This window comes from Brachycentrus maculatus, unplaced genomic scaffold (assembly GCF_059751285.1).
Source record: "Brachycentrus maculatus isolate JH-2025_06_01 unplaced genomic scaffold, ASM5975128v1 h1tg000592l, whole genome shotgun sequence".
NCBI lineage: Eukaryota > Metazoa > Arthropoda > Insecta > Trichoptera > Brachycentridae > Brachycentrus > Brachycentrus maculatus.
This window is the reverse complement of record NW_028281332.1, coordinates 156,284-183,281: the sequence shown is the minus strand read 5'-3', so window position 1 is coordinate 183,281 and position 26,998 is coordinate 156,284. Positions and strand designations below refer to the sequence as shown.

The 26,998-nt window shown below is 32.0% G+C and overlaps 5 protein-coding genes across 7 annotated transcripts in view; 1 reads left to right on the top strand and 4 right to left on the bottom strand.

Annotated features, from left to right (window-relative positions):
* The window catches only part of LOC148301189 (uncharacterized), a 79,316-nt gene that overhangs the window by 42,608 nt on the left and 9,710 nt on the right, over window positions 1–26,998 (top strand). The gene's annotated exons all lie outside the window — the stretch shown is intronic.
* On the bottom strand, window positions 419–4,012 carry LOC148301194 (uncharacterized). The gene is made up of 4 exons (XM_088273651.1): window positions 3,943–4,012; window positions 2,758–2,978; window positions 1,886–2,162; window positions 419–1,037 (listed from the first exon to the last, which is right to left on the bottom strand). The coding sequence occupies exons 1-4, from the start codon at window positions 3,995–3,997 to the stop codon at window positions 616–618; spliced, it is 975 nt and encodes a 324-aa protein (XP_088129777.1). The 5' UTR covers window positions 3,998–4,012; the 3' UTR covers window positions 419–615.
* On the bottom strand, window positions 9,136–13,817 carry LOC148301193 (uncharacterized). Of its 3 annotated transcripts, none has more exons than XM_088273655.1 (4): window positions 13,614–13,817; window positions 11,060–11,286; window positions 10,410–10,686; window positions 9,136–9,600 (listed from the first exon to the last, which is right to left on the bottom strand). In XM_088273655.1, exons 2-4 carry the CDS (start codon window positions 11,201–11,203, stop codon window positions 9,212–9,214), a joined length of 810 nt encoding a protein of 269 aa, XP_088129781.1. In that variant the 5' UTR covers window positions 11,204–11,286; window positions 13,614–13,817; the 3' UTR covers window positions 9,136–9,211. The 3 variants fall into 3 exon arrangements, with proteins under 3 accessions (XP_088129781.1, XP_088129780.1, XP_088129779.1); XM_088273654.1 differs by lacking the exon at window positions 13,614–13,817 and adding an exon at window positions 12,728–12,941; XM_088273653.1 differs by lacking the exon at window positions 13,614–13,817 and adding an exon at window positions 12,869–12,941.
* LOC148301192 (uncharacterized) lies at window positions 14,591–20,959 on the bottom strand. Its single transcript, XM_088273656.1, has 4 exons — window positions 20,892–20,959; window positions 18,929–19,155; window positions 16,889–17,165; window positions 14,591–15,460 (listed from the first exon to the last, which is right to left on the bottom strand). Exons 1-4 carry the CDS (start codon window positions 20,944–20,946, stop codon window positions 15,069–15,071), a joined length of 951 nt encoding a protein of 316 aa, XP_088129782.1. The 5' UTR covers window positions 20,947–20,959; the 3' UTR covers window positions 14,591–15,068.
* Window positions 22,817–26,413, bottom strand: LOC148301191 (uncharacterized). Its single transcript, XM_088273652.1, has 4 exons — window positions 26,338–26,413; window positions 25,677–25,903; window positions 24,877–25,153; window positions 22,817–23,559 (listed from the first exon to the last, which is right to left on the bottom strand). Exons 1-4 carry the CDS (start codon window positions 26,393–26,395, stop codon window positions 23,168–23,170), a joined length of 954 nt encoding a protein of 317 aa, XP_088129778.1. The 5' UTR covers window positions 26,396–26,413; the 3' UTR covers window positions 22,817–23,167.

The window sequence follows — 26,998 nt, the reverse complement described above, 5'->3', positions numbered from 1 at the left end:
CCAAGACAATTAGATTTTGTCGACTTATATTTTGTTTCGTTTGACTCCCCAAAAGGTGCATAAAGTACTACTTCGGATAGATGCAGCGTTAGCTCTAGTGCTGAAGACGGTTCACTAAAGACGTCCTTCTCCAAGGAATGTGTGCATGCATTGGATTGTAAATCGGATGATTGACAATGATTTCTTTTTGTAGATTATGACTTCAATCAATGTAATTTAATATAATTATTTTTTTTAATTAATGTATTACTTTGTAAATACCACTTTTTCTTAAAATCTACTGTGACACGTGTTTCGATGCATTCCGCATCATTTTCAAACACCGTGATGTTTAATCGATATTTTTTTTAATTCATTTGATCTCCCATATCTGGGTTAAAGTAATAACAAAATATCATTTTATATAAATAAATATATATTTTATTAGGGACACTCATATTTATTTAACAAAAATCAAGAATTATACGAAACATATTAAACGAATATTATTTTGATATGATATAAAAAAGATTTGATAAAAAAACTAATAATATAATAACGAAAATATATTATAACAACAAAATTTCTCAAATAGAGGCAATTCGCGTAATTTTTTACATTGCTATTAACCACGAGTTAAACCATATTATTTTCCTTATCTTCTTTGGGTTTCTTCTCCTTTTTCACCTTCCTTTCCGCTTGCTTCAGAGCGTTCTTGTATTTTGAGTCGACCAACCATTTGGAGATTCCCGTGATCGGGACAATGCTGTCCTTCTTTTGGTCGCATTGGATCTTCCAGGGCTCTTTTCCGAAGTAAGTGCGAATGGAGGTAAGCCCGTATTGTTGGATCAAGTCCGAGTAGCAGTCGCCAACCAAAGGTACAGCCAGTTCGATCAGCTGTTGGTCCATGTCGTCGTACCAGTTTTTCCCGGAAGGAGTCACCTTTCCGAAGAACTGCCATCCGATTCCAACAACGTCACCTTTTGATACCAGCAGAAAGAATGGCTCCATTTCGGAACATGGCGTTTCCGTTGTCGTGTTGTATAAATAGTGTGTACCTACAAAAACAATGAGACAATACAATAATAGGAAGAGTTGAGAAAACTAAACCATTTCAGAAAAAGAAGATTTTAAACAAAACAAAACAATATTTAAAAAAAAAAACACTGAAAGTCCAGAGGTACAAAATAAGCATTACAACGTCGTTTGAGAACTGTACAAAAATGAGAATTAAAGGCCTTAAAATTCAACGTGACGTTACTTTTTTTTAATGTATAAATAAAATTTTATATACAACATTTTTTGCTGAATTATCACGGCTAATTTTTTATTTACTTTAAAAATATTAAATGCTATCATTGGTTTTAACCACTCTTGTTTTTGATTCTATATTTTTTTTGACAAATGTCTTGTCTTATTCAGGAATAAATACATACCCACGTTTCCATCTCTGAAGAGGACAAAGTATATGTCAAAATAATTCGGAATAAAAGTGGTTGAAACATGGTTCGTATTTTATTTATTTTAAAGAGCTGTTTATATGTTTAAATAATAAAAAAATAACTGCAATTTACAATTTTTATTTTATTTATTTTCTTCAAAATATAATAAAAAAATGTGTTGTGGTTTTTGTTTTATTATTTAAAATGCAGTTCCGCCAAGAAACGTCAGTACAAAACGTTTAAATAACTATTTTTTAAATTCAATTTTACTTGGTAAAAACCACTTTTTCTTACAATCCACAGTGACAAAATGATGCGGAATGCATCGAAACACGTGTCATAATAGATTTTTTAAAATAGAGATGTTTACCACGTAAAACTTAATTTAAAATGGAAAGATATTACCAAAAAAATTACTTAAGAAACAATATGTATATACTTATTTGAAAAATATTGTATCTCACCCATTCCAGGAAGGCAGTTCTGCTTCTTATATAAAGTTTTATTCGCAATATCAGCTTCGTCAGTCGAAATTTGCACGTAATCTGAATCTTTCTTTATCCACAAACCCTCTCCTAGATGCTTTATAGTTCTCCTTCCCCCCAACCAGAGTGACATCGGGCTGACCAACAAGAACGTGGACGTCCAATACTGAGCACCACTGATCGTTTTCATTTGAAATTCGGGATATTCTGTGAAATTGAACGGAAGCCCTTGCGCATCGATTTCGGAAGCTGAGATCTGTGAAGTAAAAAAACCTTTTATTTTTTGCCATCTCAACAAAGATGAAGAAAAATATCGAAGTCTGGGTATTTACGGGGCTTACGAACGTCATAGGCTGGTATAAGTGATCACTTTACACGTGTGAAACATTCATCAATTCTACCCATGATTGACACTACTCAAATTCTTGAAACTTCTATATATATTAATCAAACTCGAAACACAGTGTGCGAGAGTTTCAAGAGACATCTATGTTAGAATGAGGAGAACTTTTATTTGGCAGAAACATTCATTTGTATGTGAGCTCCAAATCCTGGATTATAATCACATAAAATATCCTTCTCATTTAACTGATACATATTATATTTAATTAAATTAAACTTACTTCATCAATACTTAAGTTAAGATAAGCATTATCGAATTAAATTAAGAAAAGTGTGTTGAGATGGTTTGGGCATGTGAATCGAATGAGTGAAGAGAGAAAAGTAAAATAAATTTATGAGGCAAATGCAGTTAGAAACAAGAGTAGAGTAAATATCTATTTTATAACTTATCCCTACCTACCCCTACTGAGAAGCGGCATGATTCTTAGTTAGTTAGATAATTCACTTACGGCATACTGCAGCCCTGCGATGGACCCCTTCTGGTCGTACAACGCACACACTCCCAAGTCTGTACTGGAGGCGCAAGCTGTCGTGAGTGAGTAGTCAGTGGGGTTGGTGACCACTGTCCAATTGGCTGCAACCGCTTCCTTAAGGGTATTGCTTATTGGCCAATAAGCATTCCCTAGAACGGCGCTCATCGAGAACTTCACACGCAGTTTCTCCCATGTCTCTGTATCATTATATTCATTTAATTTTCATTATAGAACATTGGGAGAATAAAAAAAGCGTCCGAAGACCTCAAAAAAGATGGTCCGACGACATAGGGGGTAAGAACTGGCTGCAAGCAGCAACCGATTACTCCCTTTAATAAATGCCTGAAAAACTACAATTGTAGATAAATGACGGTTGTAGCTTTTATCAATAATTTCATTTATTGATTCTGCAGTCATAGGTGGTAAAATTTATACATTTTTCATTCAAGTTTTACTTGGGAAATACCACTATGTCTTTAAATCTATTGTGACACGTGTTTCGATGCATTTTCAAACGCCGCATTGAAGCTAAGGCTATTTTTTTGGAATAGGACTTGATCTGTTTGAGTTTTTTAAAATATATAATTGTTAATTAAAATTTTATAAAATATTAAATAAAAATGAAATATTCTAAGATATGAAATATTCAATTATAAGAGATGCTCTCATTAACAGATGAAAATACAGTTGAGATATTTCACAAAGTTAATGCTGAATTAAAAAATTATATAATCAAAACAATCGCTAAATCTGACGAGTCCGCCTCCGTGGTGTAATGGTTACCGTGTTTAGCTACCGTGCTGGAGGTCCCGGGTTCGATTCCCAGGGGGGGGTGAGAAAAATATAAATGGTTTTATAACCTTTTATTTTTTTAATATTATCCCCTGAAGCTCGGGAGTGATCACCCCCCTAATGTAAGTAACAATCAAGATAACACTGTGGCAATATTATGCAGTGCCCTATGCACCATCGGGTGCGGATAAAGGTTTGAAGTGAAGTGAAATTGATTAAAAATTGATATGATTAAAGCTCACTAGCTTCGTATTTTAAAAACGAATGAAGATTAATTAATTATTAAAAATTTAAAAAAATAATAATTAAAAATTCACTTGTGTAGCTGGGTATACAGTAGTATCGATTTGTATAAAAATATTTCCTCACCAACTTTTGCATTGGCGAAAGCCAAAGTGACGAGAAGCACTGCTATAAACTTCATGCTGTACCTTACTGTGGTCTTAGAGTCATTTTCGTCTTAATTTATATGTACACAGCTTATCTTTTTTTCCAAATATATTTTTTTTTACCGATATACGTCTTACAAAGTGAATTTAATGAAAACAATATTTTTTTTATTGAATAAATCTTTAAGAACTTGAGTCAGATTTCATTATGACCTTTGGGATATATCATTTAAATGAGGAACTATAAATTTACCTCGCATACAGCTTGTTTACGAAAAGACCTTTCAAGTATTTCATAAACAGTTTTTTTTTGCTTGTAAGTTTGTTTGCAAAACCATATATAAAAAATATTTTACAAAATACAGTTATACATAGTAGTAAAGTATAATATAGACCATAGCAGGGATGGCGAACCTATGGCTCGCGTTCTATAGGTAGCACGCTAGACGATTTTTATGGCACGCGAATATAGAAAAAAATTAAAAGGATAATACTAAAAATTAAAACGTTTAAAAAAAATTAAACATATTTAAATGATTTAATATAAAATTACCCATTTGAATGAACTAAATGTAAAATTACAAGGCCGTGGCAAAATAATAAATGTTATTTTTGATACTACAAAAGCGTTCGAAGCTAAGTTACAACATTTTGTCTAGTTTTAAGTGTGTAAATAATGCTATGGTAGTGACGGGTAGTATTGTTTGCTTGCTGTGGTAGTAATTGTCCTGACGAAGAGACGGATATGTCTTGAAACCGGTGGACATAAAAATCTCGGTGAGTGGATGTATACTAATATTACTTAGGTTTTTGTAAAAAAAATATAAAAGTAAAAATGACTTACCACAAAGTAAATGCTTTAATATTAGTAATATTGAGAAAAAATTACAAATATATAAACGTGACTGGAAATTTCAAGTACTTTTTCTAACCTAAAAAAGACATGCTGAATCTAATGGCATGTGGCACGATACATATTTTTTTTTGGCACTCAGGCTCAAAAAGGTTAGCCATCCCTGGACTATATATACACTTTAGTCTGCCTCAATATCGTAGTGATCAGCGCGTTTGGCTGCCGTGCTGAAGGTCCCGGGTTCAATTCCCAGGGGGGGGGGTCGAAATATATTTAATTGATTAATTGATTCGGCAGTCACATTTCGGTAATATCAATCCATTTTCAATGTTAATTTTACTTGGTTAATACCACTATTTATCTTGTTACGTGAAATTCAGTTAAACATCATCATACATCCATCTAACACAAAGTCATATATCAATATACACTAATCCAACATACACTCACGCATCAACAAACAGTCATCCAACATACACTCATGCACCCAACTGTCTGGAACGCATTGCTTTCATATAACTAACATCAAATTAAGACCGCATTTATCCAATACCCTATGCACCATTATAGGGTGCGAATAGGGCTAAAAGAACGTTATGTGTTTTCTTAATATGCGTTTTTTCAGATTCATTCATTAAATTTATTTAAAATCAATACCATATGTTATACGTACAAGTAGTTAACAGATTAATTTTTAATGTTCCATTTTTATGATAATTTGAAATTAGCATTATATAACTTTGAAATGATTTTGCCAGGACAATAAACTTATATATTTTATTTATTGTAATGTATTTTTAAAAATGGCGCTTTTTTAATCATCAAAAAATATTACTTTATCTCAGATCATAGTCTACGCACACAATAATGTGCGTAAAAACATGTTTTTCCTATGACTTAAAGCCTTTCACGATATGTGCTTAGTATAAAATATTACTAGATAAGAAAATCCCTGCATGACGAAAAGGTACATCGTTCGGTACGAACTTTCTATATAAAGTATATATATATATATATATATATATATATATATATATATATATATATATATATATATATATATATATATATGTATATATATATATATATATATATATATATATATATATATATATATATATATATATATATATATATATATATATATATATATATATATATATATTTACATATATGTTTTTTATGTATATATATATATATATAAATAATATATATATGTAGACTGCTGGGGTCAGCTCTCCTCGTCTTCAGGTTGTAGGTCTTTCTGTCATGGACAACGTTACCTGGGCCATGTCTTCGAACCATGTCCTCTCATTGCAGCATCCATGATTTTTTGTTTTTCCTCAAGATATCTCCAGACACAATGAAAAAAAAGTATTTTGCCTGTTGCTCGTAAAATTATAATATGAATAGAATACGTCATTCGTCGAAAAAAAAATGTATTTTTCAGTTCAGTCGACTGATGTCCAAAGTTTAAACACCTTTTTTTACATTGAAATATTCATGTTTCTTTAAAAACTGCTGCGCGTTTCACTTTTTTGTCATCTGCGATTATTTTGACAAAAATCTTGAAGATTTTTTATTGTTATTGTAATGTTCTGAATACGTCGAAAAATTGCGAAAATTACGCAAATTTTGTGCAAAAACAATACATCTGCACTGCAACCTTGTGAAAAATACAATTTGTTTTTTGGTTTACTTGAATAATTTTTATTATTTATTCACAATCGTTGTGTATAAATCCAGTAATTTTAAATACGTCAAGAAATAATACCTTGTTTAACAACTCATACCAAAGTAATTCGATTTGTTTTTTTTTTTTTAACTTTGTGATCACATTGTATTTCGGTTTAGATATTTGATATGAAAAATAGGTAAAGTAAAAACTATGATCAAATGTCTATATATCACCAATCGAATTTAAAATCTTTGTGATTTATTTCAAAGTACAAAACATGGACTCTTTCTCAAATTTCCAAACGAAATCGTCTCAAGTTAGTATGAAGTGAGCAGTAAGTGAGGGCATTAGTTTTTTTCTCAAATCGCCCGCTAGAAGGATGAACAACATAACATTGTTAAAAAAAAGGGAAAGATTTCCGTCAGGTAGGTACTTGTATAAACAAGATAGCACAATGATTAGTACGTCGTATACGTGAAATGAAAATGCGTTCTGAAGCAAATTCGTTCGCATCATCATTATTGGTCCCCAGCATATGTTACTAATGCCATGATATGAGGTAAGAGGGATGAACGGAGCAATTGAAGACGAATTACTATTACGGATGTTAGAGGTCAAAATAAAATATGCAACAAAGGCAAAATAAAGGAATGGGTGAATGATCAAGAGTTAATTCTATGAAAATTGTAAAAAGTTTATATTCTTAATTTTTCTCTCATTTTTGTGTGTATATTAGGTTAAAATCGTTTTTAAAAAAAATGTATTAAAAAGAACTCCACCGACAAGACACAGTGGCTTGGTGAGTCTCTGCAAATAAAATATTTAAAATTTTGATTTAAATAAATGTATGCAATTAATGTTAATAAAAATAAAATAAAAAAAAACTGTACATTACAAAAAAAAATATGCACTACTACTACTACTAATACTTATATCATCAAAAGAAAAAATATTTCTTGAACATTTTTTCCTCATACTATGTGGTACATTTTATAAACTTTATAAAATAAAATACATTCGCCTCATAGATTTGTATGACTATCCTTTCTTTACTCATTCAATTCACATGCCCAAACCATCTCAACACACCTTTCTTAATTTTATCGACATGCTTATCTCAGCCTTGCACGTATCACCATTGGAACATCTATCATACAATGTTTTACGAGAACGCATTTCGACCACAGTCTACTTTCAACCGTCTTTTGTGTCACTTCGGTACATAAGGTTTGGAACCAAGACTCCATTGTGTACTGCCAATTATTGTTGTTATTATTATTATGAATCATAAATATACCTTCTTTCTGACATCACCTTTCTATTTTCTTGTTTAATCGCACACGTCATACATAAGACAAAAACGTATAACGTGATTCAGCAATACGATATGCAAATTGATTGCAATGAATAATAGAAAGAAAGAAAAGACAAATATCGAATTCGTAAATTTATTATCAAAAAAAAAATAAGCGTTTTAGTAATTTAATAATTAATTATTTATGAATACGTAAAGACTGTCTTTTACAAAAAGTAAAAATAAAAATTATTCTGTACTCCATTGCAGTGACACATAAAGATGCTGTATATTTTCTACAAAATTAAAGTATTAATTATTCATTTTACAATAAAAAAGTGTTGTTTTGTAGACTATTACGTTAATCATACAATAAGAACAAAATTAACGAAATAATCGGCGGATATGTATGAGGAGATGCATGAATGTGAGGCGAAACATCATTGAAATGACAGAGTAGTGTGGCGTTCTATTATATTTGCCTACCCCTTCGAGGTAGCGGCGTGAAGGTTAGTTAGTAAGTTGGATGTTTTTTTTCAATGGCAGCGCCATCTGTTGAAGTTAACGGCAACACACTCAATACTAAACGTGTAAATCGTTCACGGCAAACAGCATGATCAATATTTTCGATTACCTACATTGTCGTTTCATACATTTTTTTAGTATGTCATTCCTTCAAAAGCATTGTAAAACAAATTATATTTTAAACGTGTGCTTTACATTTTTTTAAATTTAATCAGACTGAGTCATAGCAATGCTTGACTTTAAAAGTATATTTAACGAAAATCGGTATTGTAAAGGTTAAACCAAATAAACATCAATTCGCATTGTCAGGATAAGGAAAATGGGGAGTAATATAAGAATCAACATGTTGAGTGAATCCAAATACTTGTACAATCATGGGTTGAATGGTAAATGTTGCTCGTGTGTAAAGTGATCACCCTGCCTATGACATGTCGTAAGCCCAGTAAATACCCAGACTTCCATATTTCTATTTTTGATCTCAGCATAGATGAAGAAGAACAAGGAATTCAGGGAATTTACAGGGCTTACATCCTGTCATAGGCTGGTTAAGTGATCACATTACGCACACGTATAACATTCACCATTCTACCCATGACTGACAACTAAGGTACTCAATTTTTTTAAAGTCATATATATATGATCCATCTCATGATATTCCGTGACCCCAGACTTTTTATGTTGTTCTTCATCTATATTGAGATGTCAAAAAATGTAAAATAACTCCTGAGTGGAGAAACCCAGATTTGTAAACAATTATTCGGACACACTCAAAATATTCCATATTCTCCTTCATCGTTGTTGAGATGCAAAAAATACAAAGGTATATATAAGAATCGTTTATTTTTTCAAATTACATATGATCCAAACATCAAAATGGTATTTCACATTTAAAAATGCTTTTAATATTTGAAAAACTTTGTAGCAGCACCTATCATTGTGGCAAGATGAGACATGAGATTCAACGACAGCATCTTGAGTCCTCTGATGGGAACTGCGCTGTCGACAGCTTGATTACACCTGATATCCCAAGGCTTGTCTGTGAAGTACATGTGTATCATGATGACACCATGCTTGACAGTCCAGTCTCCTAGGCATCTGTCTACCAAGGGGAAACCAAGAACGGATGACAGGCGAAGGTTGACATTGTCGTACCAATCTCTGTCCACGGGAGTTGTCTTGCCGAACATTTGCCAGCCAACTGCGTTCATTTTTCCTTTGTAAGTCAACAAAAAGAAGGGGTCCATGTCTGAGCATTGGGTGCTGGCGTCACCCTTAAAATAGTGCGTCCCTAGAAATAAATCATAGATCAAGTTAAGGCAGCAGCAGGCATCTCGGTGGTAAGAGCGTTACGTGCAGTGCAGTCAGGGGATACTGGAGTAGTCGTTGCTTCGACAAGGGTCACAACCCTTAGTTAGGAGGAATAAGACAGAGAGGATGAAATAAATAATCAATTACTCATTTTAATGTCATTTAACGATTCAGTAGCATTTTGTACTAGAATCTTTTTAAATTTAAGTTTTACTTGTTAAATACCACTATTTCTTAATATGTTTTATGACGTGTTTTTCGATGCATTGTTTGAAAATGATCAACACTTTTTTTTTATTTGGTCAGTGAAAGGATGTTACGGCAAGTGTCAGGTCTTATTTTTATTTACAAACATTTTTGAAAAGTTTATTTTTGATATATATATATATATATACATATATATATATATATATATATATATATATATATATATATATATATATATATATATATATATATATATATATATATATATATATATATATATATATATATATATATATATATATATATAAATATATTAAATATACAAAACATAAATTGTCAGCATAGTGTATTTGGTAGAGTAATTAATAATTATTAGTAAGTGCTAGAATTATTTTTTAAGAAATATGGCAGAATGAAAAGTACCTATTAAATAATAAAAACAATAATAAAATCGTTAGATTATTCTTAAAATGAACAAAAAAATCACATCGTCATATTTTCCATCCTTATATTTATTTACGTATGTATCTGTTTATATTCTACTGAAATACTGGTAGATTGTATCAAATTTATTGACCTTACCCATGTTAGGCAAACAATTCTGCTTCATGTACTCGTATGATGTCGCAATAGCAGATTCATCTGTTGGGACTTCTTTGTACGTAGATCCAGTCTTTAACCATAGTCCGTCTCCAAGTCTCGGCATGGACAACCTTCCACCAGCGATAAGGGAAGTTGGGTGAACGATGACGTACGTGGATGTCCAATACTGGTCACCATTAATAAGCTTCTTTTCGTAGGTAGGCATCCTGGTCATGTCGTATGGAATCCCCTTTCCTTCAACATCTGATGTTGGAACCTACAAAAAAATGAGAATTATCTATAGCTAATGAATTTGGCATTGTCGTCTGTCCTGAGTTCAAAATATACGCGAAGAATAGAAAGATATTGGAGTCAACACTCTCTTTATCATTTATCGATCACGTTGTGTTTTTTTCTTCATTTGAAAAATATTAAGCATATTTAGAAAAATAATTAAACAATATCTTTTCTTCAAAATGCAAAAAAAAAACACTTTCTGCCCTGTAGCGGGTAAATATTATGTTAAAAATATGCCGCTTTTGCTGGGATATAGAACATTTTCTGGGCATTCCGAAAACATGCACAACTGAAAATTGACAATTTTTTATTTATGACGTTCTTGAAAGGAGTGAGCGATATATTATACTTACTGCCAACTGGACTCCTGAAATAAATCCGTTGGCATCGTAGAGGCCACAGACTCGTACATCTCTTTCCGAAAGACAAACCGTGGTTAGACCCAAGTCATTAGAAGTGTCTGCAACAGTCCAGCCTGCGTTTAGCATATCTTCCATGGTGTTATTAACCCTCCAGAATCCATCAATGTCATTAAGGACACCGCTGGGTGAGAACCTCACTCGTAGCTGAGTCCAGTTTTCTAAAAAAAACAAACATTAAATCACAATTAAGAATATTAAAATTATTAATTAGATCAAACACTGGATTATTCAACCTGCAGATGATGACTTCCATTTTTTTCATATTAAAAATAACGATGTTTCATATCAAGTTGAGACACCTATAATATCAAGTGTCTCCATACGGCCTGGCAAATGCCACTTTGATCGATAATGACACGTTTCGATGGATTCACATCATTATAAAACAAATGCAACTAAATCCAATAACCTCATAACTAGAAATGTAAAATTAAATATTCACAGAGCTTACAACATATTAAATACCACTTTTTCTTATAATCAATCGTGAGACATGTTTCGATGCATTTCACATCAGTATCAGACGAATATAACTTAATCCAATAATTTCATCACAAGGAATGTCATGTAAAATTTAACCATTCACAGGTAAATACATGGTAAAGGCCACTATTTCGTACAATTGATTTTTTTAATCAATACCCTTTTTTTTAATCTCTGAATGGTTTTTAATAGTAATTACATATTACACAAATGTGGAATTGTTTAATTGGCTTTTTTTTATAACGTAACTATTTTTGTTAACGTAATGTAATGTTTATTATTGTCAATGTAATTATTGTTTATCATATCAATTTTTTATATGTAAACCCGTACAAGTCCTAAACAAATAAAATTAAAAAATATATATGACTAGTTTTTCGATGAATTCAACATCATTAACAAATAAATATAACTTAATTGAACAACTTCACAATTGGGAATGTGGTAAAACTAAAACATTCACAGGTTTTATATTTTGTTTATTCTCCTTGTTGTTCCTCCACTGATGGATATAGGCCTCTTCCCTACCTTCCATTTTTTTCGGTCAGTTGGTGCTTGCAGCCATTTTTACCCCCATACCGGCTTTGTCATATTTTTTCAGGTCTTCCGACGCCTCTTTTATTCTCCCAAGGTCTCTTAAAATTTAAGGTTTCCATCTTGTAGGGTCTTTTCTTACCTTGCAGGTTATATATATATATATATATATATATATATATATATATATATATATATATATATATATATATATATATATATATATATATATATATATATATATATATATATATATATATATATATATATATATGTATATATATATATATATATATATATATATATATATATATATTTAATAACAACAATAATAATAATAAAACCCTTATCCGCACCCCAATGGTGCATAGGGTACTGCGTAAAACAAACACAGTGTTATCTTGATCGCTTACACATGAAGGAAAGGTGATCAGCCCTCCACTTCAGGTACCAGTCCAGGGTAATATTGAATAAATAGTACAGTGAAAAATATTTATTGTACCGAATCGAACCCGGGACCTCCAGAACAGTAGCCAAGCGTGCTGACCATTACACTAAGGAGGCGAACATATATATACTTACTGCATAATAAATAGCACTGTTTCTTACAATCGATTATACCATGGTTTTCGATGCGTTAAACGTCATCATGAAACAAATATAACTTATTGAAAAACTTCATTATAAGGAATATCGTAGAATTAAAGCACGCTTTCGACTCACCGGTGCTTGCGTCAGCAAACCCTAGTAGAACGACAAAAACAACAAAAGCAGACAACATAGTCGCCGAATTACTGATCGTATTATAGATTTTAACATATTTATAAAGTGTAATATAATTTATGCGATTATTTAAAATAATTTTTTCTTTCATAGTATCAACAAGAACAACAAAAAACATTTCTTTTTATTAATCTCAAGATTTTTTCCTGGGTTTATTTTACAGGATAAAGGAAATTTACAAGACAATGACACTCGCAACTGGCAATTTGGTATCGCTTATTCGATTCCCGCTGCCTATAAAAAAATAATGGCTTATGTTCGGTTGATCTTTTTTTGCCAAATTTATTTATTTATCAGTGCTACAGAAATATCCCCATACAAATTCAATAACAGCCGACAACACTACACAAGTATAAAAAAAGGAAAAAAAATAAAAGAGCAGAGGAAGACCGAGAAAAACATGGCACGATCAGGTATGCCAAATACTTGAAAGTGGTCAGGTTAGGAGTCGTAAAAATGGGCGGGTATGTATGAGGAGATGCATGAACGTGGAAAAGGCGAAGAATGTTTGCAAAGACAGAGTAGTGTGGCGTTCTATCTCTCTGCCTACCCCTGCGGGGAAGCGGCGTGATGGTTAGTTAGTTAGTTATAGTTAATTTATAAAAATAAAGTTACATCTGCAATCAAAACAAAAAATATCTCCAATATTTAAAGGTAAGATAAAAACCTATTTATTTTGACCCACCTTGGAATTGAGCCCGGAATTTTTAACACTGTGGTCTAACGCGCTTATATGGAAGCGGAAAATATTTTGAGCACTACGTTTAAGCGTTAGCTTCCTCTTGGAATCGACATCCTTATTTGACCTCCCTATATCTGGTTTGTCAAAGAGTGCTTTGTGAAAAATACATTTTTTCTGTAGATAGCGGTACCTAGTACTTATGGCTTTGAATAATATTTATTTTCTCATCTTCTTGTCACTTAGATTTTTAATACCCACTATTTGAACTTTGAGTAATTTTTTACAAGAATATATTTCTTGTATATATTACCTAAAATCTACTTTATCCCTAAAATCATGCTGATGTTCTAAAACTATGTGTTTATTTTATTTATCCATACGATATATTCGACTTTAAGAAATATGAAAACAATATTTTATAATATTTTTTTTAAAATTTATTTGTTTAACACCGTTTTCTTTTGCCTATTATATACTTTCTTCGTTTGAACAAAAGTAAGATTCATTCCGGATTAGTTCAAATATATTTTTATGAGAGTTACCTGAAATAATTATTTTTTTAGATACTTCTTTGGATATTTTTTTTGTTGATATTTCATAATTTATTCAATATTAATAATTTATTATTATGTGCAGAAACTGAATTATTCACTCTCCATGTGAAATATCAATATGATAGGTGTCTGAATCTATTGAAAATGTTATCCGCATGTGAAAGACTATTGCATATATACAGGTTCCAAAAATTTATAGAATAAAGATGTACTAATAATGGATAGAATGGTGAAGGTTAGACAGGTGTATAAAGTGATTGCTTAAGCCAACCAAATGCCTGGTCGTAAGCCCTGGGATGCTCAGATTTCCATCTTCTTGCATATAAAAAAAATAGATGTTTCATATCAAGTTGAGATACCTTTAATTTTGACATTACATCCGTAAAGTGAATAATCAAGTGTCTGATAAAATAAAGAAAACTCAAATTGTTAATATTTATTTTATTACATAAAATACATAAAGAAAATGCAAACACGTATGTAACATACATCAATAGTAAGGTAGAAGAAAGGTAATCAAGATGGTATGGGTACATAGGACGCAGAAAATTTGATCATATTGTGAATCAGGCAATCGCCATAGATCTTCCTCGAAAGACATCTAGAAGAAGACCAAAGAATTCGTGGATGCTGCAGAAAAAAAACATGATTCGACGGCATGACCTAGTTGATATTGCCCATAACAGAAGAACCTATAACCTGTAGCTGAGGAGAGCTGACCTCGACAATCTAGAATGACAATAAGATAGGATGGAGGCAGTAAAAATGTTAAATAAAATAAATGATTGAGTACTCGTATACCATTATTGTCTTCTTTTACTTTTTGCTTATTAGAGAATTATTAAAGTCTATATAGTTATCCAGCCGTATGTCTCTCACAAACTGATATATTCGTGAAGTACAATTACCATCCATTTAGATGCTTTCGGATCTTAGCTCGGAAGTCCGCAAACTTGTACCCAGCATCCACAGCGATCTTCGTAAGCCCCGTGAGTGGTTTGACGCTCTCCGTGGTTTGGTCGCAGACAATCTTCCAAGGCTCTTCAATGAAGTAAACATGCACAGAGATGATTCCATACTTGTCGGTCCAGTCTCCGAGGCACTTAGGGCCGGTGGGGAAGGTGAAGTCGGAAGCCTTGCGGTCCACCTTGTCGTACCAGTTTCTGACCACTGGAGTGGTCTTGCCGAACACCTGATAACCAACTCCGATCACGTTGGTGTTCTTCACCAATAAGAACCAGGGCTCCAGATCCGAACAAGAGGCCGTTGGAACGGGATTGAAGAAGTAGTGAATACCTGCGGATAGAATGATAAAGACGAATGTTAGTTTTTTTTATTTAATTTACCTGGTAAATACCACTTTTTCTTAAAAATATTCTGATACGTGTTTCGATGCATTCCGCACCATTTTCAAACACCATATGTGGAGCTAAGTCTATAATAAATAATGTCAATGACAATGACTTAACCCTAATAATTTTATATATATATATATATATATATATATATATATATATATATATATATATATATATATATATATATATATATATATATATATATATATATATATATATATATATATATATATATATATATATATATATATATATATATATATATATATATATATATATATATATATATATATATATATATATATATATATATATATATATATATATATATATATATATATATATATATATATATATATATATATATATATATATATATATATTTATATATATATATATATATATATATATATATATATATATATATATATATATATATATATATATATGTATATATATATATATATGTGATGAAATAAATAAGTGAATTGATAAAAAAGAATAAAAACATAAAAATATAAATAATAAAGCCTAAGGCCTCCCCTCTATTGTCTATGTTCCCACAGATGAAAAAAATAAATAAAATAAAATAAATGAAACAGCTCCTCCTACCTCGTCTTTATCCTTCTACGTCTCAAGGACACAACTCTAAAATTTAGACTTAGCTTCACATACGGTGTTTGAAAATGACGCAGAGTGCGTCGAAACCGTGTCAGAATAAATTTATTAAAAAAATGGTATTTACCAAGTAAATATTCTATTTGAAAATGGAAAAATATTACCACAACGTGACAGCCGAATTAATCAATGAAAAAATATTGTGATTAATATGTTACATTATTTATTGATTTGGCATTCTGTTTTGGTATTATTAACCAGTCGATAAAAACATCTGTAGTTTTCGAAACTGGTCGTGTGAAATTAAATAACACTCTATAATTGGTATTACACAAGTCTCTCACTCCTTTCAAGAACATCATAAATCAAAATACTTGATTTTTCAGGAGAACGCTTTTAAAGTAAAAAAATTTAATACAATGTATTAAAAATAAATATCAAGCCACTTATTGAACTTTTTACTGTATAACAGGTCTTTTTAGGTTAAACCTGAAGATTTTTTCTCTATTACAGTATATGTATTTATAAAAATTATTAAACAATACCTTTTCTTCAAAATGCAAAAACAACACTTTTTGCCCTGTAGCGGGTAAATATTAAGTTAAAAATATGCCTCTTTTACTGGGATATAGTACATTTTTTGGGCATTCCGAAAACATGCACAACTGAAATTGTCAATTTTTTATTAATGACGTTCTTGAAAGGAGTGAGCGATGTGTTAATTTTTTTTATGATTTGTTTCTCTCACCCATGTTGTTAATGCAGTTCTGCTTGTCATACTGGGTGGTGGTAGGAATAAGGGCTTCGTCAGTGGGAAAAGGGTTGTACGATGATCCAGATTTGAACCATAACCCATTCCCAAGGTTGGACATGGAGAGTCTGCCACCGAACCGAAGAATCAGTGGATTTACCACCAAAAATGTACTCGTCCAGTATTGGACTCCGTTGATGGTCTTCTTCTCGAAGGCTGGAAATCTGGTGAAGTCATACGGGATTCCTTTGCCTTCGAAGTCACTTAGGGGAAGCTGTTGAAAATAAGTTAAATCTGGTTCTTTACTTTTTCTTTTTTTCCAGTACACTCCTTTTTCGATCTCTTTTACTTAACTAAACGGTCCATTGCTTCACTCTTTTTGGAAAATAACGCTTAGCATTCTTCGTCATAACATTAATTTTTCAAATCTAGACAGTGAAATAAACTACATCTCCTAAAAAATATGAAGGTACTCGTATACTTGTGTGTACCAATACCTTTATATATATATATATATATATATATATATATATATATATATATATATATATATATATATATATATATATATATATATATATATATATATATATATTTATACATATATATATATATATTTATTTATTTATATTTTTATATATATATATATATATATATATATATATATATATATATATATATATATACAAACATATTTAAATTACTGACCCTTTACTGCACCCAGTGGTGCATATGGCACTTCATCAAAATTATGCAATGTTAAGTTGATCTTAATTATATTAAGGCAAGGTAATCAATTTAGAGCTTCAACTACCAGTCAAGAGTAATATTAAATAAATACCTACTAGTGTAGTAAATACACTTATATTTATTTTGACCCCTCTGTAAATCGATTCCGGAACCTCCAGATGGAAGCTAAATGCACGCTTACCACTGTATTATAGAGGTAGACGTATGTTTATATGCGTATATACATCTTTTAAAAATGAATGCAATGTGGGTGTTTAATAATGGGCAGAATTGTAAATGTTACGCAAGTGTATACAGTGATTACTTATGCCAGCCAGATCGTAAGCCCCAGGACGCTCAGACTCCCGTCTTCTTCCGTATAAAAACAGATGCTTTGTATGATGTTGAGACACCTATAATATTTACAACATTTTGAGTGTGCCCAAATACTTGTTCACAAATCTGGATTATCTCCAATTATAGGAGTTATTTTAGGCAAAAATATAACAATAACTCTTATAATTGGAGATAATCCAGATTTGTGAACAAGTATTTGGACACACTAAAAATGCTGTCAATAAACTGGTCAAATTAAAAGCTAAATTAATAAAAATTAAAATGATATTTTCTGGCGTTTCTCATGTATGTGATTATAATCCAGGATTCAGACCTCACATACTGATATAAGAGTTTCTGCTTAATAAAAAAGCTTATTTTCATCTCACCAATAGATGTCTCTAGTGAAGTTCTAGTGATTCAAGAACAAAGTTAATAAATTGGTTCATATATATAGATTTCCCAAGAATTTGAGTAGTGGGGTTGTCAATAATGGGTAGAATTGTGAATGTTACACGTGTGTAATTACATCTACATATTTAAATTCTTAAAAATAATATTACCAACCAGTGTATTATGCTTTAAAATATTAATTCTCTAAAATATGGCCATGTCAATAAATTCTTCCTTTCCCAGAAAATAAATATAAGGGTACATACCTACATCCCCCATTAGCTACTGTTGTCTCCCATAAATTATTGCTGCACGTGTTAAAACTGTCACTTAGAATTGTATAGCTACATAAGGACCGTAGTCCATTTGATCTTCACATTCGTTTGATAATGCCCTAACAAGGCGAAACAATTGTCAAAATATAATTTTTTATGTGTTTTTCTTAATAAAATACAACTTAGTAGACTCAAAAAATCTGTGTTTGATTTAAAATTAATACATAAATTAAAATGGAGCTCTACAAATTAAACGCCAAATCAATAATAAAAATAATGATAATTTATCTTAATTGTGACTTACAGCTAACTGAGCCCCTGCAATAAATCCGCGAGAATCATAGAGCCCACAGAATCTGACATCTGTATCAGATACGCAGGCTGTAGATAGACTTAAATCGTTAGCGCTGTCCACCAAGGCCCAGCCGTAATCCATCATGGCATCCAAAGTGTTGTTCAGCTTCCAGAAGGCATCTATGCCCTCCAAAACTCCACTGAAGGCGAATTTCACTCTGATTTGTGTCCAGTCATCTAAAACATAAGAGAAATTATACTAAATGCGCTGCATAAACTACAGTCGTTGATTTATTTACTTTTACTTTACACACGTGTAATATATCACCAATAGATGTCTATAGTTCTAGTGATTCAATAACCATGTTTTGAAATTGGTTCATGTATATACAACTTCCAAGAATTTGAGTAGTGTGGTTGTCAATAATGGGTAGAATTGGTGGATGTTACACGTGTGTAAAGTGGTCACTTAAACCAGCTTATGACGGTCGTCAGCCCCGTTAATGCCCAGACTTCCATATTCTCCTTCATCTATGTTGAGATGTCAAAAAATAATATGAAAATAACTCCTATAATTGGAGATAATCCAGATTTGTGAACAAGTATTTGGATACACTCAAAATGCTGTAAAACGTATAATTTTTTCACTTTTTTATTTGAAAAAAAGAGTAAGATTTATGTTTTTAATTGTTTACAAAAATACTTAAATTTCATATTATTTCTGTGAGCCTAAGCGTCTCATTATTAGAAATAGGTATCAAATTGTGCTAATGTGGCTTCGAACCGAGAAACTCTGACTCAAGAGTCCGTGACTCTAACCACGGGACCACAACCCGACACTGAATTTTGTTCATTTTATACGCATCCACAGCGCAGTGGTTAGCGTGTTTGGCTCCCGTGCTGGAGGTCCCATGGTCGATTCCCAGGAAGGTCCAAAGAGTAATTTCACTTTAATATTTCTTTAATATCACCCTGGATCGATCCACTGGTGAATGTTCCACTTGTATAAAGTGATCACTTAATACTGTCTATGACAAATCATTAGCCCTGCAAATACGCAGATATCCATATTCTTCTTCATCTAAGATGAGATATCAATTTAAATAAGCCCTATGTAGACCAACCAAGATTTGCATACAATCAAAATATTATAAAATTAAGTATTTTGTTTACAACATTTTGAGTGTGTCCAAAATACTTACAATGATTAAAGAAAACACTTGTTTTTTACCACTTGAGTTTTATTATAGACTACATGTTTCAGAAGTTAAACTTCCATCATTCAGGTCTGTATAATAACTGAATGAATGATGTTATAGTTATTATACAGACCTGAATGATGGAAGTTTAACTTCTGAAACATGTAGTCTATAATAAAACTCAAGTGGTAAAAAACAAGTGTTTTCTTTAATCATTGTAACATGTCTTACCACAAAGTTAATGCCGAAACAATAAATATCCAAAATACTTGTTCACAAATCTGGATTATCTGGTCGTAAGGCTTGTAAATTTCCAGACTTCCATATTCTTTCTTTTTCATTTAGGTTGAGATGTCAAAAAATATTAGACCATTTTAACTTATAATTTTTTTTATAATTGTAAACATATAATATTATTAATGATAAACAAAATATATAGCTTTGTGGTATGGTAATATAACACCCTCCTTATCATTCATCGTTTACTTTGTGTAATACTATTTTTATAAACACTTATTCGTTACTACCGGTTTCAGAAAATCATTTCATCATCAGGTCATCAAAATAAAATAGTTACGATTTGACATTTGTAAAAAAAAATATTCTCTCTTTCATAATTTTATTTTTGTACAAATGTCAAATCGTAATAATTTTATTTTAATAACCCGATGACGGAATGATTTTCCGAAACCGGTAGTCACGAATAAGTGTTTTTAAAAGTGGTATTACACAAAGTAAACGATGAACGACAAGGAGAGTGTTATTTTAACTTACTTGTGTTGGCATTGGTCAAAGCCAATGTAGCCAGAAGGACAATAATGGACATCATGATTTTGAAGACTGATGAGCTGAAGATGGAATCGTTTATTTATACCAGAATATTTTCCTCTAAAACATGGACGTCACCACTGCAGGAAATCTGAAAAACAAATTATATAACGTTACAATGTGACCCTTGATGTATTACGAACGCGAGATATTATTTGCAGTAAAAAAATGTCTTAAAAATAATAGAAAAATAACAATTTCATTGCAAAGCTTCACAGGATTACTCGATAGAATAAATGAAAATAGAATTACTATGTTTTTAGTCGTCACCGTACAATTATTTGAATAATTATATTTAAATAATAAAGCATAACGTCAAAAATTTTTAAAAAAATGTGTTACTCACAACACTTTGAGTTTGTCATAATTTTTGTTCACTTAAAAAATAAGGGTCTCTGCTAAAAAAGCTTACTCGAATCAATCATAGATTCTGCCCAGGACTTATTTGTGTGTGTGTGTGTGTGTATGTGTGAGTTTGAAAAAAATAAGTGTTGTGGTTGTCAATCATGGGTAGAACGGTGAATGTTACACGTGTATAAAACCCACTTAAACCAGCTTAACACATTGACCGCCAGGGTCAGCCACCAATGGTCGATACAAGGTATTTTAGTTGCGTCTCGTGGGCCAACTGAGGCTGACACTTTGTACCTTATATCGACTTTATACGATAATAAAAGGTAGAAAGTGTCAGCCTCCGGTGGATGACGAGATGCAATCGAAATGCCTTCTGTCGGCCACCGGTGGCTGACACTGACAGTCAATGTCAACGACAGTCAATACGGGTCGTAAGACCTATAAATACCTTGGCTTAGAGAGAGATATAAAAAAATAAGCCTTTAATTCATTCCTGTTACCAACTTACAATAATACGCGGGATATTTTTTTTGGCCATACGAGTAAAAAAAATGGGCAAAGCTCAAATTTTGTTTTCGTAACTAGTTACAATTTTCAAATGAAAAAACTAGTCAGGGAAAATATATTTTCTTGCTGTTAAAATAACTTAACGATGTTTTTTCACGCGAAGACACATCGCTCACTCCTTTCAAGAACGTCATAAATAAAAAAACTTGATTTTTCAGGAGAACGTTTTTAAAGTTTAAATATATAATACAATGTATTAAAAATAAATATCAAGCCACTTATTGATCTATTTACTGTGCAAAAGATCTTTTTAGGTAAAACCTGGAGTTTTTTTCTCCATTTGAAAAGTATTTAGTTTTTTTTTAAATAATTAAACAACACCTTTTCTTCAAAATGCAAAAACAACACTTTCTGCCCTGTAGTGGGTAAATATTAAGTTAAAAATATGCCTCTTTTCTGGGAAATAGTACATTTTCTGGGCATTCAGAAAACATTCACAACTGAAAATTGACGATTTTTGATTTATGACGTTCTTTATTACGATTACAATGAAACAATAATGCACCTTCATAATTCGTGCAACAACAAACGAGAAAAAAAAATGACATTTTTTTATATTTCTGTCTTTTATACATCTTTTCTCATATATTATATGTGTTAAACCAGCGCCCCCAAACTTCTTTTTGCGCTCTTAAATTAGTACATATTTTACAAAAATGGCGCTTCATTAACTAACCAAAATTACTTTGACCTTGGGCCACCTTATTTTACCTAACCGAACGTAACCACTAGGTCAACATAAGGTCTGGTTGAAATAATTTAATGTAACAAAGTAACTTGATTGCCAATCATGGGTATGTAGCCAAGTGTATAAAGTAATCACTTGAAACCAATCAATCACAGTTTTTGAGCCCTGTAAATTCTCAAACTTTCATAGTCCTCAATGATAAGCATAATAACTTTTTTCGTTCTATGCTGAGATATCAAAAAAATCTTGAAATAAAAGACAGTTTTATTTTTATTGAATATATTTATAACATTTATTAATACGATTAAAAATCAATGCAATGTGTAAATATTTCATTGATTTTTAATCGAAAATTTCAAAATAAAGCACTTCAAAGCCGCTTTTTTAGCTTTTTAATGTAAACTAGACTAGTTTCGAGAACTAGAGATGTTTTCATCACTTGGTGAAAATATAAGCTTGTATTTTACCTGAACCCAAAAATTGGTCTTATTAATTTATATATTGTATTTGAATCATGTTATTCCACAAAGTTAATACCAAATCAATAAATGATATAAAAAATAATTTTATTTTACGTGTATAAAATTATTAAGAAAATAAATACATTAAGCAATCACCATCCATGAACAAGCTTCCTAATCTTAGCTTGAAAGTCCGCATTTCTGTACAGAGTGTCGAGAGCAAACTTGCTGATTCCTGCAATGGGTTGAATGCTATCCGTGGCTTGGTCACACGTGATCTTCCAGGGCGTCTCTTCAAAGTACATGTGTATGGAGATGACCCCGTATTTAGTGGTCCAGTCAGCCAGGCAAGACGCGCCCGTGGGGAATGTGGATACGGTTGCTTGGCGGCTGACTTTGTCATACCAGTCTCTATCCACATATGTGGTTTTACCAAACACTTGGTAGCCGACTCCGTGAAGGTTGCCGTTCTTGGTCAGCAGGAACCAGGGTTCCAAGTCTGAGCATGATGCCCCTGCGTTGGCGTTGTAGAAGTAGTGAGTACCTGAGGACAAAGTTTAAAAAAATCAGTAAATTCCTACCAATCCCGGTTCATCTTTATTTTTATTTTTTTTAAACATTTATTTGTTAACTAATTAACTGACCATCACGCTGCTTCCCCACTCTGTCCTTGAAAACATTCTTCGCCTCTTCCACGTTCATGCATCTCCTCATAGGTACTTACCCGCCGATTATTTCGACCTGACCGCTTTCAAGTATTTGGCATACCTGATCGTGCCAAGTTCTTCTCGGTTAACTATATACTTTTATTATACTATATTATACTGTCCGCCTCCGTAGTGTAATGGTCAGCACGCTTGACTACCCTTCTGGAGGTCTCGGGTTCGATTCCCAGAGGGCGTCAAATAAATATAAGTGAATTTTTCACTCCAATATTTATTCAATATTATCCTGGACTGGTACCTGAAGCGGAAGGCTAATCACCTTTCCTTCGTGTGTTAAAGATCAAAAAAACATGACGTTTATATGATGCAGTGCCCTATGCACCATTGGAGTGCGGATAAGGGTTTGGATTGGGGATACTGCATATATTCCTTTAAAAATTCATAAACAGTATTGACTTTTTTTTGTTGCAGAGACCCCACCAAGCTACCTTATGTGTCTTGTCGGTGGAGTTCTTTTTACACACTTTTTTATTGTTTTTATCTATTTTAACCTAATATACACACAAATAAAGAAAGAAAAAAAAGTATTTTACGATTGTCATAGAATCAACTCTTCATCATTTACCCATTCCTTTATTTTGCGTTTGTTCCATATTTCATTTTGACCTGTTACCTCCGTAGGTAACAAATTAAAAATCTTGTCTGGTATTCTGGCTTTCATTTAACCCCACACATGGAATAACTAGTTTTATTCAATTATATTTTGACATCTTAACATAGATGAAGAAGACGGAAGTCTGGGTATTTACAGGGCTTATAGCTCTGATTTTGAGATGTCAATATGTAAAAACTAACTACTAAGTAGATAAATCCAGATTTGTGAACAAGGATTTTTGGACACACCTAAAAATGATGCCATAGTTCCATATGAAACTTTTACAATTTTTCCATTATTTCGCAAGTGTAATATAATAACCCTAATAGGACATCATAACCCTGACAGAATACCCCCCTCACTGACCTCAGAAGACTGACCTCGCAAAGTCCTCAGAAGGAACACCAGGCAGCAACTAGCCACTCTAATTATTCTGTATTTGAGGACACTCAAACAAAACCCATATACACTTCCAATCAAAATAACCATTTTCCAAAGCTTCAGTTCCTCCAGACGAAGCCCGGATAACAAAACATCTTACCCATATTTGGAAGGCAGTTCTGTTTGTTGTACTTAGTAGAGCTGGCGATACGAGCCTCTTCCGTGGGGATTTCAGTGTATGATGATCCATATTTGAACCACAGTCCATCTCCTAGCTTGGTCATGGTGGTCCTACCACCTGCCCTCAGGATTGACGGATTTACCACTAAAAGCGTACTCGTCCAGTATGAATATCCATTGATAATTTTCTTTTGGTAGACCGAAAACCTTGTGAAATCGTACGGGATTCCCTTGTTGATGAAATCACTTGGTGGAAGCTGTAAAAAAAGTGGTTTCTAATGAACTAAATTTCGTATCAACATTGTTTTTATTTATTGTTTGTATACAATATTTTCAGTGTCCATGTCTTTGTTCACAAATTTTGGCCTAGCTCCTTCTTTTGTACGTGTTATGTCAGGTCCCTCTGACGTCAACTCTCAATCTCTTGAGAGTAATTATCCTTATCTTGGGAACTCTAAACAGCGCCTCAACGGATCTGATCCCTGGCCAATCTCGTATGTTCCGGAGCCAGGATATCAGGTGCAATAGCTCGTACTTTTATCATCCAAGCACATACCCTAGATAGGACTCCTTCCGGACTTGCTTTTTGGAGCTTACCGTATCAGTCCAAAAAGTGCGTAGAATTCTACAACGAAACCATTTTTAGAATGCCGCTTTATTGATCGCTGTGCAAAACTTAGTTTATATATGATGTTGGTTGTCAAGGTGATAGTTTCAAAATCAGGAAGAATACATGTTTCATAGACTTTTCTCATCTGACTATTAAAAGTGAGAACTTACCGCTATTTGTAATCCAGCAATAAATCCACGTGCGTCGTACAGACCGCAAAATCGTACATCTCTTTGGGATAGGCAAACTGTAGACATGTCAAAGTCGTGAGGAGCATCAGCTACGGACCATCCAGCCGTCAACATATCATCCATCGTGTTGTTAATCCTCCAGAAGGCATCGATATCCTGTAAGACCCCGCTGAAGGCAAACTTTACCCGAATTTGAGTCCAATCATCTGAAGTTAGAAACAAAATACAAAATAAATCATTTATTATACGTAAATTATTGTCACTGGATTATTCACTCTACAGGTTGTACTCTTATATAATATTAATGTTATAGATGTCTTGGCTTGAGATAAAATAACTATCTTTTTATATGAAAAGTATGAAATTTAGAGCTTCCCAGGACTAACGACCTGACATTCGGCTGGCTTAAGTGATCACTGTGTTACGTTAATCATTCTGCTCATTATTAAACATCCATATTGCATTGATTTATGGGTATATATATATATACGATGGTCATGGATCCTTTTAAGATAATAATAGCATTTCAATAAATTTGTAAGTATGTCTGATTGAGAAAAGTGAGAAAAATAAATTACGGCAAATGTTAATGAGATGGTTGATAGTATATACTTTTATAAAGAATATATTGAAGTCTTACCAGTAATTCCATTCGCAAAAGCTAAAGTAGCTATTAACACAATAATTTTGGTATTCATGGCTGGAGAACCTATTCTGTTTTAGAAAATGTAAGTCTCAATTTATATATAAATATTGTTCGAATTTTTTACTCCTCAGAGGTACAATATCATATGTCAAACAGAGAAAATTGTTGTTTATTTTTTTTTAATTAAACACTTGAATATATCACTTTAATGAGTTTTATTTATATATACGACTTGTTTCGAAAACTTACAGATGTTTTCATCTTCTGGTAAAAATTAAAAGTAACATATCGTAGTCATACAGGAGAAAGTGACCAAGTGCATTTTTTACAAAAACGTGATCATTGACTATTTGATATCTTACTAGCTTAATATTGCGCGGAAAAAAATCCCAAAGAATTTTAAACTTGGAATATATAATGTATATCGACTTGTTAAAAATGACTAACTGCATTAATGTTTATTTTCTTGCCAAGCAAAAGTGACTTAAATGGCCTTCCTAAACATTTTACGTTTTGTCAGTTGGTCACTTTCTCCTGTACGACTACGATATTAGTTAAACTAACTATGTTAAAAACTAACTATGTTAATTTTAATTTTTACCAGAAGATTGAAAACATCTGTAAGTTTTCGAAACTAGTCGTATATGTAAATAAA

Bases quoted from the DNA above. Each gene is read 5' to 3' on its own strand.
- LOC148301194 (XM_088273651.1), bottom strand. From the start codon at position 3,997: ATGAAGTTTATAGCAGTGCTTCTCGTCACTTTGGCTTTCGCCAATGCA. The intron at 2,979-3,942 runs GTGAGGAAATAT...ATAATGATACAG, and splicing joins TTTCGCCAATGCAAAAGTTG to AGACATGGGAGAAACTGCGT. The intron at 1,038-1,885 runs GTGAGATACAAT...TTGTTTTTGTAG, and splicing joins GAACTGCCTTCCTGGAATGG to GTACACACTATTTATACAAC.
- LOC148301193 (XM_088273653.1), bottom strand. From the start codon at position 12,926: ATGTTGTCTGCTTTTGTTGTTTTTGTCGTTCTACTAGGGTTTGCTGAC. The intron at 11,287-12,868 runs GTGAGTCGAAAG...TGTTTTTTTTAG, and splicing joins GTTTGCTGACGCAAGCACCG to AAAACTGGACTCAGCTACGA. The intron at 9,601-10,409 runs GTAAGGTCAATA...ATTTATTTCTAG, and splicing joins GAATTGTTTGCCTAACATGG to GGACGCACTATTTTAAGGGT.
- LOC148301192 (XM_088273656.1), bottom strand. From the start codon at position 20,946: ATGATGTCCATTATTGTCCTTCTGGCTACATTGGCTTTGACCAATGCC. The intron at 19,156-20,891 runs GTAAGTTAAAAT...CTTATGTTTTAG, and splicing joins TTTGACCAATGCCAACACAA to ATGACTGGACACAAATCAGA. The intron at 15,461-16,888 runs GTGAGAGAAACA...TTCTATCCGCAG, and splicing joins GAACTGCATTAACAACATGG to GTATTCACTACTTCTTCAAT.
- LOC148301191 (XM_088273652.1), bottom strand. From the start codon at position 26,395: ATGAATACCAAAATTATTGTGTTAATAGCTACTTTAGCTTTTGCGAAT. The intron at 25,154-25,676 runs GTAAGTTCTCAC...CTTTTTTTACAG, and splicing joins TTGCTGGATTACAAATAGCG to CTTCCACCAAGTGATTTCAT. The intron at 23,560-24,876 runs GTAAGATGTTTT...CTTTGTCCTCAG, and splicing joins GAACTGCCTTCCAAATATGG to GTACTCACTACTTCTACAAC.